General features: G+C 45.3%; 1 protein-coding gene across 12 annotated transcripts in view; it reads left to right on the top strand.

Moving 5' to 3' along the window:
- The window catches only part of FGFR2 (fibroblast growth factor receptor 2), a 103029-nt gene that overhangs the window by 46485 nt on the left and 39648 nt on the right, over window positions 1-16896 (top strand). For all 12 annotated transcript variants that reach the window (XM_046654967.1, XM_046654965.1, XM_046654974.1 and 9 more), the window contains one exon: window positions 2278-2401. In XM_046654967.1, coding sequence (XP_046510923.1) covers window positions 2278-2401 — 124 coding nt within the window. The remainder of the gene's footprint in view (window positions 1-2277; window positions 2402-16896) is intronic.

Genomic DNA, 16896 nt, shown 5'->3' with positions numbered 1-16896 from the left:
ATGCCCTCCCTGTGCGGTTAGGTTTAGCTCCATTTGGAATATGCCGTGTGCCAAATCTGGATCCAGGCACAAGAAAGACATTGACAGTTTGGATGGGGTCCAGAGACAGGCACTAGCTGTGATTAAGGGCTTATGGGCATGACATTTGAGCGGGGTCTCAAAGAACTGAATATTTACAGCAGGGCTAAATGCTGGATTACGTGGCTTGGTGACATTAGGGCCTGTGGCTTCATCCCTGAGTTACCCTCCGCGTGACTGGTTCCTCAGAGGTCAGGAGAGTCCCATTCCTGACACCGCTGAGACCTTGGGGAGAAGGTGGGTCTCATTGTGGGCCCATCTGCCTCGAGTTAAATCAAGGAGCTAGGACCTGCGTCTCCCATGCTCCGAGCATACAGCTCCAGGGTAGCGCCCAGGGGGTAAGGATTTAGAGAATTCTCATTGCCCTGGAAAATTTAGCATCCACATCTTCCCCTTCACAACACACCTTTTATATACATTCTTCATAGCAGGTGCTTATCCCTCCTAAGAGGAGACCTATGCTCTGGTTTGAGTTCTCCTAGAAGCCTATGCCTCATCCAAGAGCAGAAAGCAAGTCTCTCCAACATAGAGTACAGACTCTCCATTGTAGATCTGAAGCCTTCAGATTTATTTTTCTGCCAGACATTTCACCTGTGACCGTGAGAATGAATTTCCTATCATCTGCTCCGTGATGTTAGACTCTGAGACAACCTCCAAGGTTGTGCGGGGGAGTCGGTGACAGGCAGGAGTTGAAGCAAAGTGACTGCCCAAACTCAGTCTTAACTCAGTGCTTGAATTCTGAGTCCTGCCTTCACCCCCGTGCTCCTTCATAAGACTGTCAGTGATGAGCAGTGCTCTTGCTTTTGAACTCGGCATCAATAACTCCACTCTACAGTAATGGCTTGAGTAGAACTGATTGCCTGACATGAAAACGCCCATAAGAACGCCTATAGCTACGTTGTGCTGTAGCATGGTCTTATAATCTCTTACCTCTGCTGGCTCTGCTCTTCAAAGTGGACAGCTGCTCTGCCCTCCTGTTTTATAATGGAACATTTACGAGCTCATGTTCTTTATTCTCTAGTTCAGTTCCTTGAATCACTCAAGTGCTTGTGAAGGCTCTGCTGGTATTATCAGTTTTTATGTGATTAAGGCAGAAAACACTTGGAGCGCTCAGGGCATCATTCAGAGGGTCAGTTAAAATTCCTGAAACGATAGTTAAGATTAGCAGGCCCTGGCTTTTTGTTTTTTCTTTCCATTTCTCTGGAGTGCCTTGTCCAAAATACCTTTAAAGAATGATTTGGATTCAGAGAGAAATATTAAAGCCTTGAACCCAAAAGATGAAATCTGCGTTTGGGTTGTAGTAAGGAAAAATCATGCTTGCTTGAAAATTTGAGCCTGTTAAAATATTTTCACAGCAACGTGTGTCCATTAGAATCTAGTCTGTCTGTATGGGGACAGAAATGTGAGGAGGAATCACAATAACTTATTTCCACATGTGTTGCTTATCTTTGGCAAGTCTCAAGGAGTTTTTAAATAGATGGATATACAACTTAAGTTTCCTAAGGATTCATTGCTCCCATATTTGGAATTCTGAGTATATCTCTCAGCAACATGTAGCATCTATTCAGCCACCACCTGAGTGGGAGGGGCAGACCTACAGTCCCCGCTGAAACTTGTTGAGACTTCCAGACAGCATCTGAGGGCCGTGGGGAAAGAAATGAGAGGGTTTCAAACCAGAGGCTCCAGGAGCAAGAACAGCACCTACGTTGTGGGCTCCTCGGGAGAATTAAGTTAGCTCAGGCAGAAAGCGGGGTGCTCAGAGCAGTGCCTGGCATTCAGTTGGCTGTTGGCTCTAGATGGTTCCTCGGTGCTCTAGGGGCTGAGGGTTCCCAGTGGATGAGCGACCTGGCCGCTCACCTACCCTGGGTCACTGATACTGTGCAGGCTCATGTCAGGGATTCCCCAGCCACTTGGCTGCTCCTGGAGGAAGCCTCAAACCCGTGACAATGACAGACTCACGCCACATACTCTTGTGTATCTGAACATGTCACTAGCCTCTTGCTAGATGGTCACCGTGATGATAATTATTGATTTCATTTGTCACCATTCTGAGTACTAATTCTGAGGAAAATTTAGAGTTCAGATGTCTCTTCTCTACCTTCCTTGCCTCCCCAACTTCTTTTTAAATCAAGGAAGCACAGTACCCGGTATTCGGTGCTAAGTTTGTTAAATAACTGCCTTTAACTCTGATCTTTTCAGGTACGAAACCAGCACTGGAGCCTTATTATGGAAAGCGTGGTCCCATCCGACAAAGGCAATTACACCTGTGTGGTGGAGAATGAGTACGGGTCCATCAATCACACGTACCACCTCGATGTTGTTGGTGAGTTTGTGTCTCCCTGGGCGGCAGCCGTGCGCCGGCCTGCTGTAGTTTGACTCATTTGAAATCGGGAAAGTGGGACTTGTTTCTCCCCATGGTTTGAGGAGAGTTGGTTCGTTTTCATTTTTTCTAAATACAAGCTGTCATTCAAGAAGAATTCTTCTGTCATTTGACAATGTTCTGCTTCCTGATTAGCCGTGTTTTATGTGTTTTGCGTGATCCTTTTCGTTCCCAAGCGTCATCTTGTGTAAAATGGTATGAAATGTGCAGACAATCTGGAAGCTGAGATTACTCTGAAGAATGTTAGTGTGTGCAGGGAAAGGACACACATATGCTGTTGGAGAACTTGGTTGTTAAAAGAGAGGCAGTATTATCTAAGGAAGGGCAACTGCATAAGGCTGGCTGAAGAGGGAAGGAAAGGGCATGATGACGACTGAGCTTAGAGCGGGCTGGGGAAGGGTAACGTCAAGGAGCCCTTTACTTCTGTTAGAAGAAAGTCATTAGATGCTACAAGCTCACTGTCTGTTGCTGGAAGCTATTTCTTCTGTATAAAGGGAACTGTGTTAATGGGCTTATGGATACCTTTTAATCAAGTACTCAGATAAGGAGGCTATTTTAATTAAATATCTTAAGACCACAAAGCCTCTTGTCCTGGAAACTCAGATTTCTTCCCAGGTTGGTCTGTTAGATGGGCTTTGTCGGAACTGATGAAGAAAGAGTGTTTCTCTGTCTTGCTGGAGGATTGATAACATGTGGAGCTACACTTAGGACATGTCTGTTGTAGGGATGATGGGCTAAGATCTTTCCTTTGTAGAAGCCATCTTTTCTCTATCTTGTCATCTACCCTGACTCTCAGTATGGTCACCTGTCCTTGAGTCCTTGCTGGGGTTACCTAATCAGTTTGCCCATCTCCACCTGCAGATTGCTGACTTCTGCTAAAATCTCAACTCAAAGCTCACCTCAATTCATTTTGCCTTGATGTGACCCTTTGGAACTCCACAAACTCATGCCCACTCACTGTGCATCTATCAACAACGGCTTTCCTCCTTCATTTCTTATGCATGTGTCCCGAGTATTATTTCACATGTGGACATTTCTTCTTCTTCAATAAAATATAAACTCTTTGAAGAGGGAGACCCCGTAGATATTTGAATTGCCCAAAGAGCCATTTAAAAACTTTCCAAAAGCTTGATTAACCAAATTGCGTAGATTTGGTTAATTGAAGTCTTGGGTTAACTGAAAATTAAACATAAAACCATTTTGAGTTTGTATCAAGTTAAATTAAATTGAATCCATAAGAAATTCTGCCTTAGAAAGCGTGATGTAGTTGTTATTTCCATTTGTATGTAAGTATTCAGTGAAAGAAGTATTTGTAACATTTTATTTTTGTTGTTCAGAAGCCTTACTGTGAAATTTGATAGGTTTTTGCATAAGGTGGATTCTATGGATATTTATAAAAGACTGAGTTTTAGAGCCCACTTTTCTCACAGAGATATTTATGGAATGTTTCTCAGTGGGAATTACTATGCACAGATATTTTACAAAACAAGCACAAAGAGAAGTAACACTCAAATATGAGAAGAAAATGGTTAACATTTATTTTGGCATTGATGTACCATAAATCCGTGGATCAAAGAACACATGACTTGAATTCACTTTGGGCCTCACATATCCTGAATTTGACATGAAAGTGTTTCTATTTAAGGAAAGAGATTTCGGGCTACACGTTCTAAATACCTAATTTCGAAAATAAATAATTTATTGTGGGAATAAAATGATTGTGCTCCAGCAGTCTTTGGGGGTTTTGGCTTTGCACAGGTCCACAAATCGTTCGTTAAGGTTGGTTGGGGCCATTCCAGGAATCAGGAGTCATATCGCGGCCACTTCAGCTGTGGGCTCTTGCTTATGGCTGGGTTTAGGTTGAGTTGTTATGTAAAACATTCGAAAGCCCCTCACCCCACCGCCCCTTTGAGCTTTCTGGCAGCTCATCTCTGTGAAGCCCTGAAATCTCTCTTAGAGTTTAGGGTTGGATTTGAATTGGGCTGCTGAATAATGGAATTGTGCTGTCTAATGTTAATCCCCTGGCAATCAGTCTTGTTGAAAAGAGCGTATGATTCACTGGTGTAATGTAGAGGGAGCGTGGAGTGTATGGAGTAATGCAGAGAAAGGCCTGATTATGTCACAAATTTGGGAGATCGCCCAGCTAAACGTGGGCCAATAATGACACAATGCTGGTTGGGAATATCCATTAAAGCTCAACCCCAATAATTTTCCAAGCCTTGAACCTACTTTATAAATAGAAGCCAAAAGTCAGTGGAGTATAAGACATTTTCAGGAAAGATGGAGGTGTGAAATACTCTCATCTTTGCTCAAAACCCTAGTAATTGCTTTGAGAAGCACCAATAAAATAAGAATTGAGTCAGCTAAAGAGTCTCATGCAGACTTACAGTGTTGGCAGGCAGTCATTCTGAACATCTCAGCAAGCGGAGACAAAAGGGATTCAGGCTTGAACAACGAATTTCTGGTGGCCCTCAGGTCCAGGTTTCATAGATTGCTGCATGATAACAGCTTCTCCGCGACATCTCTGTTTCACAGAAAATCGGAGACTCTTTCCCAGCTAAAGTGAAGTGCTGTTCCTGTTCACATTCTCTGAGGTCTTATTTTTGTTGCTATGATACAAAGGTTTGTAGTGCAGATATTATGAAGCATCAAACTGGGTGAGATCTTTTTATTGAAATTCTTCCTCGGAAAGCCATTCCCATAAGCACTTTAGTGTAAAAGCCATGTAATTTAAGTGACATTCTCGTGTTCTGGAATTAAACAGCAAGCCATTGTTGTGTGCGAGGGAAATGCTTTCATTTATGCGAGCCCTTTGAGGAGCTTGCTTGATCCTCATTAAAATTGACACCATTACTTTTCAGCCATTTACTTGCGAGGGAAAATTAGTGTGAAGCTCAACATTTGGGTAATTGTGGCGACAATAAAACGGGTTCCCCTAAAATAGTTGGCTCTGGGAGGTGGTAAGTCTTTCTGTAGTTGATCAGTGAATGAGGCAGAAGCGCCGCTGCCTTCTGACAGAGACCCTGCCACCAAGAAGCCGCAGCCTGGGATAAGTCATTTAACTTGGTTTCACTCTCCTTGTCTCAGGAAATGAGGGAGCTGTGACTCATTAATGTTAAAGGCCGCCTGGTATGGTGGACAGAGTGGCAGGTCTGTCAGCCCACACCCTGGGCACTGAGAGAATTGGGACAAATAATTTAGCTTTTCTGAGCCTCTCTTTCCTCATCAGTAAAATTGAATGATGATACTTACCTTGTTCCTGTGATGGTTCTGTCAGTTTCCTAGGGACTGCTGTACCAAATCACCACAAACTGGATGGCTTCAAACAACAGAAGTTTATTCTCTGTCAGTTCTAGAAGCCACAAGTGTGACGTCAGGATGTTGGCATGGTTGGTTCCTTCTGGAGACTCAGAATCCGTTTCATGCCTCTCTCCCAGCTTCTGGTGGCCGTCTGCAGTCCTTGGCTGGTAGATGCATCACTCCAGTCTCTGGCTCTGTCTTTCCATGGCCTTCCTCTCTGTGTATGTCTCCAATCTCCCTCTGCCTCTCTCTGAGAAGGACACCTGTCATGGATTTAGGGCCCACCCTAAATCCAGGCTGATCTCATCTTGAGATCTTTAACTTAATTACAAAGACCTTGTTTCCAAATAGAGTCACATTCCAAGGTTCCAGGGGTTGGGATGTGGACTTACTCGTTTGGGGGAGCCACAACTGAACCCTCCGTAGCAGTTATGAGGAATTAGTTGGGTTAACAGATGGAAACACTGATGGCACCTAGGTGGCCAGCAACAAATGCTGGTTTCCTCCCTTCCAAACCTGATTCTTTTGAGAATTAGAAGGTATCTTTCATAGCTTTGATTAGACTCAATCAGAAGTTTCATTAAACAAACTGAATGCCCTGTTGGGACCAACAGAACTGGCCAATGTCTGACATTCACATGTCCTGCTGAGGTTTCCACCTTTGGTTGATGCTGTCATCAAGTCTGTCCCAGACTGATCTGGTTGCTTGACTTACAGAAGAGGAGCGTGGAGTTTGAGGGCTCCAAGTTCATCCGGTTGGCCTCCCCCGCCCCTCTCGTCCAATCTTACTGTTGAGGAAATTCAGATTCCGTGGGCTTAGTGATTTTCTAAGGACTTGGAGGAACTTCGGAGCTGGGACCTCCATCTGGATCCGCTCGAATCCTAGAGTAATGCTCTGTGCACCACAGACTGACATCCCTGTTTTACTATGGTGTGGACCAGCAGTGACTGCTGCAGCAAGACTCTAGAAAGGGCTGCTGTTACCCCCACTCCGTGTCTAGCTCTTTGTTGTAAGAAACAAAAAAGGGAGGGGGAGAGACAGAAGTATTCAAAAGATCAGTTGCTCCTTTTTACTCATCTAGATCCTTTCTTTTTCTCCTTGTGGATGTCCAGTTCTGCATTCCCAGAGACCATCAGATAACTTTTGAGCTTTTCACCTGGCATTGGATAGTTTGAGGGGCAGAGGGCAGTGGAGGTGGAAACAATGCCTCTGGATTTGCTGAGGCTGGCCATGCCTTCGCATCTATCAATCTAACTTTACAGAAATTTCTCCTCCCTGGGGACAAGAGCTGTACGTGGCAGACAGTGTCAGTGCATGGTTGGGAGCCGCTCAGGGCCAAGAATCTCTTCTGGCTGGGTGGAGATCACTCAGGCTTCCTCACCAGCCTCAACTTGCTCGGCGTAGACTAGAATGGTGCTGTGGTCTAGCCCTTGACATAAATCTGCTGTAACTCGGCTCTGGACATGATAGGACGCAGCCTGAAAGCACGAAGGAATCCGTCACAGTGTGAACTCCCCCTCAGGTGTGTATTGAGGTGGAATGAAGTCTTTTATTCCAAGCACTGACTGATAGCCTGACTGTGGGGTTGACACCTGGCAATGAGCTTTTGGCAGCTCATCCCCAGTGGGAGAAGGAGAAATTGCATAAATTGTTTACTGCTTGGGGCAGCCTCTGTCCTGAGAAGAAGACAAAGGCTCCAGTGTGATCCCTGAGCAGAAGGAAGGGACTGAGGCAAGTTAGAGTCCCTCACACCACACTTCTCCAGTGTGAATTTTGGACTCTTTGGGTTTGCAACAGAGTAGCATTTAAGTAAATGAAGAAAGGGGTGGCCTCGTTAATTAATTAACCGGTTGGTTTATTACTGAAGCTGTCAAAATTAGGATCATTCCTGCTCACTTGCACCTTATGGAAGACCTTTCTCTGTCTTCGTTTCCATTACGTCATGGCTTCTAGACAAAGCTTTTGATTCTCTGCGGGATGAGGGGTGGCTGTGTGGTCGGTAGCATTTAAACTACGCGACAGCACGTATCCGGAGATTTTCACACATTGAACACCTGACTCTCGGGTTCTGAGTTGCAGCGCTTGTGCACTTCCCTGGTCCTCACCAGGCCTCAGCTCCACAGAGCCCCTTTGCATCCCGAATTTGAACGATCTTGACCTAGAGACTTCCTGGCCAGTCTCATTTGATTTTCCATGGTCATGATTTTGCTGCCAACGAAATCTTTTCCATTTCTTGCTCTAAGTTTAAGACTTGGTGTTATCCTGATACTGGTTCTTCATGCTAGCTCTAGAGTTGTGAAATCTAGCCAGAGGGGAGGCAGAAAGCCCCTCAACTGAAAATGAATCAAGGTGCCAGGCCAGGTAATCAGTCACAGCGAGTGCCTTTGTAAGTGGGCTTGTCTAGCTCACATAGAGTCATGGAACTGGAACAGAATTGAGTAGGAAGCAAAGTCCTTTTGCTGATTTTGTGGTTCCAGCCCTGGTACCCCATCAACCCTCTAGGGTCTCCACTCCTTGCCGGGTGGCACCCATGGAGGTTCTGGTGGGAATTACATGGGAGGGCAGTTCAAATTATGTTTCTATCCTTTGCTAGCTCTGTGACCTTGGAAGTCATGGGACCTCTGAGCCTCACTTCACTCGTCTCTAAAATAGGGGTGATGACACATTTTCCTTGTAGCGCCTTTGGGAGGATGAGGCAGGAGGGCATTGCTTTTAAATAATAGTACCATGAGATTGTTCGTTGCTCTTATTTGGTGGTCTCACCCCTCCTCTCGTATCTTTAGTCTGAGACAGGCACATTCAGCTCAGCCCTGGTTAACAGAGTGGTCAATCTTTTCCTTTCCTCGGGACAGAGATTTCAAAACTTCCTTTGGTAGCTACTGTTTAATGAGATTTTGGTTGCTACAGAATGGCTTTTCATACCTGTTTCACAAGAGGGATCCCAGGGGGCAAAAGCTGGTCAGCGAGTGACTGCATCACCCCATGTGTACTGACCAGCGAATAAGTGCTCTCCTGCAGGACTGATACCAGCAAGAAGTTACTCCTTCCAGGCATTGGTGTCTGTGGGTGCCAACTCGGGGGTTGGAGCAGGCACACGCCAGCATGGATGGGGCACGTTAGATCTTTGCAATATCAGCATTTTTGCCATGTTCTCTACAAGCTATCAATTGCCCTCTGCCCCATAGTTGAGGAAGGAAGCCTTATTGATTGCTTTAGATTCTGGCAGGGGGCCTGGCTGAGGTGGCTGGGGAGAGGGCTAATATTTGATCTCTTATCTAATCTTCGGCATCAAGTCTATGGTGTGGGCAAAGAGGATGTAGAAGTGTTACAGACTGGTTAATGTCTTACAGCGTTTTGTAAGAGGAGGTCTCTTCACCATACCTGGAGATAATTTGGGTGGGGGCACAGGGCAGAGAGAAAGCTGCTGTTCTCTAAGAATGGGCAAGTAAGCTTGGCATGAAGATACGGATTCACTCATGGCAGTTACAGTGCCCAGTAACGGGCTAGAACTTAGTGAGATTTCTATCAGCATGTGCTGACTTGAAATAATAGAAAAACAGTTTAATGATTTACTTATATTTGGGGTTTTGTGGTTCTTAACATATTGCAAATTCTGAAGCAGGCAATCTTCAGAGTTTCTCTCTAAACTCACTTATTCATAGAACATCAATTAATGAACACCTTTGTAAATCGAAAGACCCAGATTGGGAAGTGTTATGCCAACTCTCGTTAAGATGTGAGCATAGAAATGGGATCATGTTTTTGCCTTTTTATGATGCATCCACCAGCTGGCTTTTATGGATTACCCCTCCCTTAGCACACCCCACTGCTGTATTCATCGTCTTTGTGTTTGGTTATTTTCACAGTTGAGGAGAAGGTAGGGCAGAAATGATCTAGTGTTGTAGCAGGGATGTGCTCCCAACTTAGAGGACAGATTTGAGTTAGAAAAGTGGCTTTTGGAGTTACTGTCACGTCTTTCACCATAGTGGGTCAAATGCTGGTTGGTGGGTGGGGAGGAGATGGCTGAGGGTGGGGTATTGGTGTTGCTGTGGGAAATTTTCTGTTTCTTTCTGAGAAGAGAGAGGTGAGGAGGTGAAAGCGTCATTGCCTTGGTCTGGAGGGAGGATACAGAGCAGAGCCCTCCGGCAGGGATGACCTCTATTTATTGTATGGTAGTGATGAATCCTCCGTCTGTGGAGCAGCCTGTTCTTGGCCTGGAGGAGACATGACAATCGGTTGAATGACACACGGGCTTTGCCCTCTTGGGGTTCTCATGTCACAGCACAAAAGACCCCAGACTGTCACAGTGAGATGATGGTAAATAGGGATGGAGATTCCTGGATCTTGATAGAACTTCTACTTTTCCTTTCTCTCACTCAGAGCCTCCCCTTATGGGATTCTCTCAAACAAGGCCTGTAGCAATTCTGTCCATCCCGAATAAGTGTACAAATCAGCAGGTCAGATCGTGCCCCAGATGTACTCCCCACCATGTCGTGATGAAAGTGATCTTTTGCGAGACAGGCGTTAGATAGGATTCCAGAAGGATCTTTCAGAAGTTGTGCTCTATTTGAAAAAGGAAGTCTTCGTTTTGTTTGGTTCAGTATACACTCTTGATTGGGACTGAAAAGTGACAGATGTAGTCCTTTAAATTTTACATTTTGTGTAAAAGAAAACTATTCTGTGTGTGAAACCACCACTGAATGTTCAGTAGGGAGTGGGCTGGGCCACACGCTCAAGTCATCCCGTCCGGCTTGGACAGGGAGAAGAGAAGTGGAAGTCGAATTGGTGCCTTTTGTGAGCCGGGTGACTATTCTGAAGCTTCTCTTTAGATGATGCGAATAGCAAGGAGAATCTGAATCACTTTTATTTTCAGTGTCTGAGTTTGCCGCTAAGAAAACAAATGAGGATTTATAGTTCGACTTCTCATGTGGTTCGTTACCAAAGGGAGGCATTTCTTGTTTGCTCAGATGGGCTGAAAGCTTTGGCTTCTGCTCCAGCCACCCCAGGAGCAAAATAAGGCATCTGAGAGATTAGTGTGATAGATTTTTCTAGACTTCCTCTAGAAGTAAGGCTTTTTAATGGTGAAAGTTGATGAAACCTGTCAACATTATTACTGTGGACATCTTTCCGTGTCTATACATATTGCTCTCATTCATTCTTATTAGTGGCCCATGTGCTATTCTGTCACGGCCATGGTATAATTTATTTAATCGTTCCCCCGTCGGTGGATATTTAGGTTGTGTACGTCTTTTGTTTTCCAGTTACAGAAAAGGCTACAGTGACAAGTTTTGTAGACTCCTGTTTGTTGGGCACCTGGATGAATTACTTTTCTAGGACAAATTTCTAGAGGTGGCCTAAGTGGATCCTTTTTGGTAGATTCCAGCAAAACATTTTCAGCCAAGAGAACCTCATTTGGAGTGCCGCTGTCTTTGGGGACTCCCGAATAAGCTCCCTTTTAGCCTCTTTGCAAGTCATTTGGAAGAAGGTATTCTAATTCAGAGTTCAGCCTTTGTAATAAGAGGCTATGTTTAATTCCTGGACTATTTCTTTTTTTTTTTTTTTGCGTTTCTAGCATACTCTTCTCATGAAGGGAACCCAGCTATGCAGACACCAGCTGATAATCTGGCATTCCTGAAAGATGTTGCACCCCCTGTGGCAAGTGGCAGGGTGCTGGGGCTCTGTGGCGTAGCTCCCCAGCGTGACTGCTCAGCTGTGTTTACCCCAGCTCCTCAGGAGGGAGCCTGAGCAGACTGACGTCTGAGTTTTACATCAGTGTGAAAACCATGCACAATACAGGGAGGGACCTTGTGCAGAGTCTGTGTGTCAGGAGAGAGAAAAGCTCTCCTTTTGTAAACTGGACAAGATGAATATACTTAACTAACGGAAAAGGCGGGTTTTCTGTGACCCTATATCTTGTTCACTCTGTGATATTGTCTGTCGCCTTTTTTTAATTGTTGTAATATACATATAACATAAAATGTACCATTGTAACCATTTTTGAGCATACAATTCAGTGGCATCAAGTACATCCACATTGTTGTGCAACCATCACCACTATCCATTCGCAGAACTTTGCATCATCCCAAAGCTGTGTCTTCTTTTCACGAAAGGAAAGGCGTTTTTGAACCTAAATTTGACCTAACTTTGTGATCCCCAAGGGGTCATAGTTCTGGTTTAACTTTTTGAAGGCACAGAGAGAGCTCAGGGTATTGTAAACATTTGGGGTGTAAATAACACACAGGCCTGCTGCTGTAATTTGCCCAAGAAGACCTAAATTGACACCCAGCTGGTAGAAGCCACTCATCCCCCAGCCAAATAATACCGTCTCTGACATTAATTAGGGAAGGCACTTTGCCTCCACCTGCTCTGGTCTTCCCAGGCCGCTGGCCTCAGCCAGCACTTACTCGGCTTCTCCAGCTCATCGAGCAGGCACAAAGGAATTAGTGGTGTTTTGCTTCTAGCATTTCACATGGTGCAGCCTCCGTAAGTCACTGAGGAACCCCAGAGCTGGAGGGATGACACTTAGGCCTGCCCCAAAGAAGCTTGCTCTGCAGACTTTGCGCTCTCTGTTGAGAAACATGTATGTTTTGGAGGAAGCTGGATCCCCAGCCCCATTCTGTAAGACTTTCCAGAGTCGGATGTCCAGGCAGGAGGAAAATGAGGCTCAGCTAAGCCTAGGACAGAGAAAGAGCAGCAAACCAGTCACTTCCTACAAAAACGCATTTTTCCTTTTTTTTTTAAAGAAAAATAATTCCAGGTGCCCAGCATCCCAGGCCCCACTAGTCTGTTCTAGAAGATGTCAGGCCAAAATAGTGGCCATGGGTACCTTGATTCTTTCTGAAAGGATACTGCTTCTTCTCAACCTATATCCTAACCTTACCTTTTCCCACTGGTCATTTTTAGTTCTGACTTCCTTTTGTGCCAGTCTCCAGAGGCTGGAGCAAGCTTCGGGAAAACTCAACTCAGAAGCCAACTGGATTGAACCTGTCTGGTTTGAGTGCATTAGGCGGAGTCCTGACAAGGCAATGAACTCATTCCACTAATGGTAATTAGCGTGAGGTCTTTAGCAGGTTGTTGGGCTCCTCAGACTTCAGAAAGGCTTTGATCGGCCTCCCCTAATAACCATGCCCCATGCTAACTGGTTTAGGGCGTTTTTATGCAACAAAAGCAACCACCGCCTCCTCTTTGGAAAAAAGCTAGGCTGGGCTTTAGAAACAAGACTTCTCGGTTGTTTTCCCTTGTCTTCCCAATCGCAGAATGTTCTTTCCCTATTCAGCCCCTTGGAGTTGCTAAGAAACTCCATCTTAGAGGAAGGGTAATTAAATTTTGATTTTAATTTAAAGACAGGCAGGCAGGGTTTTCTCGGCTCCTGACGTGAATGTGCGTCCGGGAGCAGGGGACTGGCTGCGTCCAGATCACTCCCGGGCACTCAGCGTGATTCGAGTCTCTTGGTGTTTTGCTGCCAGAGAGCGGTTTTGAAATGGTTCTTTGCGGCAGGCACTGCTTAACTTTTGGGGAGAAATACTTAGAAAACCAGTGGGTGCTGGGAAACCAGCTACTCTGGGCTTGATTAATTTATAGGTGTAATTTAAGAACCTGGTTCTCCTTCTGATCCCGAGATGCGTATTTACTGAGCCTGTCGACATGAGGCCTCTCTGCTTGGTGGACCTTTTTTTATAGCTTTTGCTGTGTCGGAGCAAAAGTTGTAGATCTCTTATGAGCAAACATATTATTATGTCCAGAGGAGGACTGGCATGTTATAAGGTTTCAATGGTCAATTAACAGAGATTTATTCTTTGTCGCTCAGGTATTTTCTCTCTCTCTCTCTCTCTGGTTCTCAATAATTACCCTTTGGAATGGAGCAGGCTGTTTTCCCCCTGCCTTCGTGCTTGTGGCTCCCAGCTTCAGGCCAGGGTTTGGGGGGAGTCAGTCCTGATATTTAGAGTCCTAGCAGCCGGGCCTTCTGCTTTAGTAAAGTGGACTCATGTGGAGCACTTGACAAAAGGGAGGGAGAGAGAGACAGAGAAAACATGGGGGAGAGAATGTCTTTTTTAGAGCACTTCAGCCTGTGTTTACTACGCATTTATTTGGTGGAAGCTCATTCCAGCAGTGCAGCCAACTGTCCCGTCGGCAGCTGCCGCACCCTTTGGACTCCTTTCCACTCTGTCTTAATTTGGAATTCACACAGGGACCTTAGAATTGCTGTTTTAAAGGTTCTCATCCTGTTTCAGGTCTGTGTACTGTATATCTGCAACCTGCTGCATTGAGAATATATATTTTAAAAAATTGCAGTAAAGACACAGAGGTGAACTGCTTGTCAGTTGTTCTGTTTTCTGTGTATTTGTTTTACTCCCTCTATAAAGAGGAAAATCTGTTTTGTATAATATCTGCAAGTTAATCATGCTGTAAGAGAACGTGGCCTAAAACTGTAAATCTTCCCTGGTGGAGAAGATGTGAGTTTTGTTGTCACCTAGAAGAACAAGAGATGGGCCAAGCTCGGGTTTTATTCTCTCATCCAGAGATAATTCATTGACCAATTCAGTTTATATTAGCTTGCTGCCCAAAACGTTGCAAACCGAGGGGTTTGGTTTGCCCAGGTCCTGGAGGGGTTCCGGGGAGAGCACATTAGCCATTGGAGGGTCTTGGTCATCACTGTGCCCACCATCTTCCTGCAGTGCTTCCCAAGTGGACCCTGGGCCCGGTCACCCGCTCTGCCTGTCTCTGCAGGAGTGCCACCCAGCCTGCTCCCCCGGCTGCTGTCTGCGCCCTGCTTTCACCCCAATTTTTCAGAAGTTACAAGAGGAGTCCAAGTGCTGTCGTCCCCCTTACCTACTGATCACTGTTCTTAAGGGTCTGACGGACACTAAGGGCAGAGTGATGGCTGAAGGGTGTGACGGGGAGCGCCATGCTCTGCAGATGCTGGCATCCCGGGACCTCTTCCAAGATGTTTCGGGCCTCGTTCTCCAACTTGTTTAAGGGCAGAGAATAAGGTTGCAAAGGAAATCAAAGCCTGATGTGGAGAAACGAAACATGAGGCCTACTGACTTTTTAAAAACATTTTAAATAACATTCTCTAAGGTTTCATTTTATACTGAAGGCAGCTGTAATAAGTTTTGGAAGACGGTGTAAGGTTTCGATTACAGAGCGATCTCGCCTGCAGTTTTTGTACCCAAAGTGAGAGAGGGCCGAGGGGGAGTCGGGGAGGTTAAGAGGTTTTTTTGTATAAGGTGAGAAAATTTGAAAGGATGAATTCAAGAGTGCAAGCGGGTAACGTTTGGAATGCCTTAATTTGCAAATGCAATAACATTAAACCGTTGCAAAGATTTTTGTGCCTGTGTGTGAAAATAGTCCGGATAGCCGTGGAATAACTTAATAACTGGAGCTCAGCAGCACGTTGACCACAAGTGAAACAGGACTGCAGCTCCGCAGCGGGTCTTGCCAGTGTTGCCCCAGTGACTAAATTCTCTGCTGAAGGCTGGCGCAGGCCAGAGATGTGGGGCTGTATGAAAGCACTCATTGTTCACGGGGCATCGTTATTTGGTATTACATGCACAATGTTTGCTTGTGAAACGATTTATAGAAACAAGTATGTTTAAGAAAGAGGACTTGGTTTGAAATTCCGTTGATCTGGCTTATGACATTTAAGATTTTATAGTACCTTTGTTTCTAAGAATAAATATTTAGGTCCACTCTAAATATTTATCTTTGAACACACAAACGCTTGAGCGTAAAACTGGAAAACTGAGCCAGAGAATGAATTGATACCTAAAATTCACTTTTCTATGGGCAGGAGTAAACCACTTCAATATTTGATCAGTACAAAGGGGCGTATTTTGTGTGCTTGGCTGGCAGTATCCAGCCCAGAGGACAGCTCCCCTCACGCTCGATCTCTTGAGAGGAGGCCTGGTGAGGAGAGTGTGTGGACTTAACTCTGTTCTTCTCATGTGGATGGGGCCAGCTGGGGTTAAACCAGATCTCCATCCCTGCCAGCTGCAAGCGGGTCCCTGTAGCATCCAGCTGGCTGCCAGGCCTGCCCAGGAGGCTTGCTGCGGCCCCTCGCTGGGATGATGTATCAGCCAAAGAGTGAGGATTTCTGGTGATGTTTGAAGGGATCCCAGCTTTGAGATTTTCTGCCCACAAAAAGTAGCAGTCTCGACTTCTGGGTTTTTTGCTCAGCCTATGTAGATGATATTGGGACAAATGAATGACTTCTTTGGGGGCTCTGAAATCCACATCTTTTTGCTATGTAAATCTAGGTGTCTGTGAAGTGATGGGAGATTCTGGAATGAAATGTGCTAAGAGTAACCACTAGCACTTTTTCTTTGTTTTTTTAAAAATGTTTTTAAAGACCAGCAACAGGCTTATGCAGTAAAATCAATTTGCACATGGTCTGGCTCTTGACCAACAAATTCCACATAATGACATTTTAATCTGCAAGGCCCAAATATGGAAGGACGTAGGTATCTATCCTTCTGGTTTGCTGTTTCCAGCCCAGTGCACGGGCTACGCAGGTGCAGTGTGGAGACATCCTTGGTGTGTTGGGCTGGTTGGGATCTTGTTATTTCCCTTGGCAACTTTTTAAGCTGGAGGTTAAAGGCAGTGGTCTCCACAGTCTGCAGAGGGAGACGGGGAGGATGGCTGGTACATGTGGGGATGGGGCGATAACTGAATGGACAGGTGTCTGGATATGGGTGGCTTTCGACTGAGCTGCCATGTAGGAAGGTTCTGGTCCGTTTGTTTTTATAGTGCCTTTGTGGACAAAATCACACAGTAGGCTGGTCTGTTACTTGATTCTTGAGGACCCTTGTGTGTAGATTCCACACACTTTGACATAGTTGCCTCTAAAGATTTCTGCAGAGACTGCCTCTGAACTAGAGAGGAACCTTTCCAGGGAGGAGACAAGAGGGGGTGTCCTTTGTTGAGAACTTTTTCCCGAGAGAGAAAGGCAAGACAAGTGAGAGCGGGAAGTAATTGCAAGCATACCCTCTATGGGGCCTCCCTAAGACAGTCTACACCATGACTAGGGTTTGCGAAGCAGTGGCACTTTGTTTCTTTCAGTGCCACATCTGAATAAGCTAAGGAATGTCTACTTGTGCATCTCCCATGTGGCACACAGTAACACAATATTTATCAAGGA

Source organism: Equus quagga, chromosome 2, assembly GCF_021613505.1.
Source record: "Equus quagga isolate Etosha38 chromosome 2, UCLA_HA_Equagga_1.0, whole genome shotgun sequence".
NCBI lineage: Eukaryota > Metazoa > Chordata > Mammalia > Perissodactyla > Equidae > Equus > Equus quagga.
This window is presented reverse-complemented; position numbering and strand designations above follow the sequence as displayed.